Below are 1,373 nucleotides of genomic sequence, written 5' to 3' on the forward strand. Positions count from 1 at the left end.
GAATAATCGCGCCAGCAGTGGGGCCCTGACGCCCGCCGCGGCCCTGAGACTGACGGGCAGGGACTCGCTCGCGACGCGCAGCCGCGGGCCCAGAGCCCATTAGGCAGAAGAGGAGGTGCCACCACCACGGCTGCCTCCTCCGAGCGCTGTCTCGGTGTGTGGGGACACGCACACTCACGCGCATACATGATCACACGTGTGCACACACTTGACACACCTGTGCGCTCACACGCCCCGCAGACTGTCTTGTTTCTCCCCCGCCCCGCACCGCGTGGGAGACCGAGGGCTTGCGGTCCCGCCATCTCACTGCTTAGTGTCACCTTCGCCTCCCCACTCACGCCCCTTCCAGGCTTCGGGTCCTTTGTGGACAAGACGGTGCTCCCCTTTGTCAACACGCACCCCGAGAAGCTGAAGAACCCGTGCCCCAACAAGGAGAAGGAGTGCCAGCCCCCATTCGCCTTCCGGCACGTGCTGAAGCTCACCGACAACTCCAACCAGTTCCAGACGGAGGTCGGCAAGCAGCTGATCTCTGGGAACCTGGACGCCCCCGAGGGCGGGCTGGACGCCATGATGCAGGTCGCCGCGTGCCCGGTGAGGCCCTGTCGCGGCTTTGTCTCCGGGTTGCTCTAAATCTGGGGCTTCGGTCCCACAGACATGGGGCCAACTTCACAGGCTACAGATGCTCTAGGTGCCCACCTCCCGGACCCTGTCAGCCACCCACAGGTGTCGCTATGAGCTTGGGACGCAGGGCAAATCCTCAAAGCCTAAATTTGAGCAAACCATCTTGTAAAGTGACACCGCCAAGGGGCTGATCCTGGTGGTCCCTAGAGCAGAACCACCCCGACCCCTGGGCCCCTCGGGAAATGGGCATCCTGGCCAAGCCTCTGTGTCATGTGGCTTGGCTGGCCGTGCCGGCTGTCCCCCCGCCCGGCGGTCCTGCCCCAGCCCAGAGCCCTCAGCCCGGTGTCTGGACCCCTGCAGTCTCGAACCCCCACACCAGCCTCCACCCCCACAGCTTCCCCGTGGGAACCGGGCCATGTGGTCCTCGCACCTCACGCACGTGGCTCTTGGGTGTGACAGGCCACCTCCTGCCCACCCCGGCATTTCCACGATGTGTCTCTTCTCCGGTGGGGCTGTTCCGTGGGCTGTGGTCCCAGGGCCGCCCTGGTTGGGCCTCAGAGGACGCATGTAGTTTACCGTAAACACGCACGTCGGTTCCCTCGCGTCCCCCGCATGTACCCAGGCACTGGGAAGTTGTCCCCCTACAGAAGTTCCGCAGCCCCTTCCCCACCCCCGGCTCTGGAATCTGGACCAGACACAGGTCCTCAAGTCAAGACGCGGGGCATGGCCTGGGTCCTGTCTGTGGGTCCCCC

The 1,373-nt window shown here is 65.0% G+C and overlaps 1 protein-coding gene across 1 annotated transcript in view; it reads left to right on the forward strand.

The window, feature by feature from the left end:
• ITGB2 (integrin subunit beta 2) overlaps positions 1–1,373 on the forward strand; it is a gene marked incomplete at its 5' end in the record, with an annotated part of 28,106 nt that overhangs the window by 16,942 nt on the left and 9,791 nt on the right. Inside the window, 2 exons of the mRNA XM_023521129.1 lie at positions 19–154; positions 350–620. Of these exons, the coding sequence (XP_023376897.1) occupies positions 19–154; positions 350–620 (407 nt within the window). The remainder of the gene's footprint in view (positions 1–18; positions 155–349; positions 621–1,373) is intronic.

The sequence above is a fragment of the Pteropus vampyrus genome, unplaced genomic scaffold (assembly GCF_000151845.1).
Source record: "Pteropus vampyrus isolate Shadow unplaced genomic scaffold, Pvam_2.0 Scaffold296, whole genome shotgun sequence".
Lineage (NCBI taxonomy): Eukaryota > Metazoa > Chordata > Mammalia > Chiroptera > Pteropodidae > Pteropus > Pteropus vampyrus.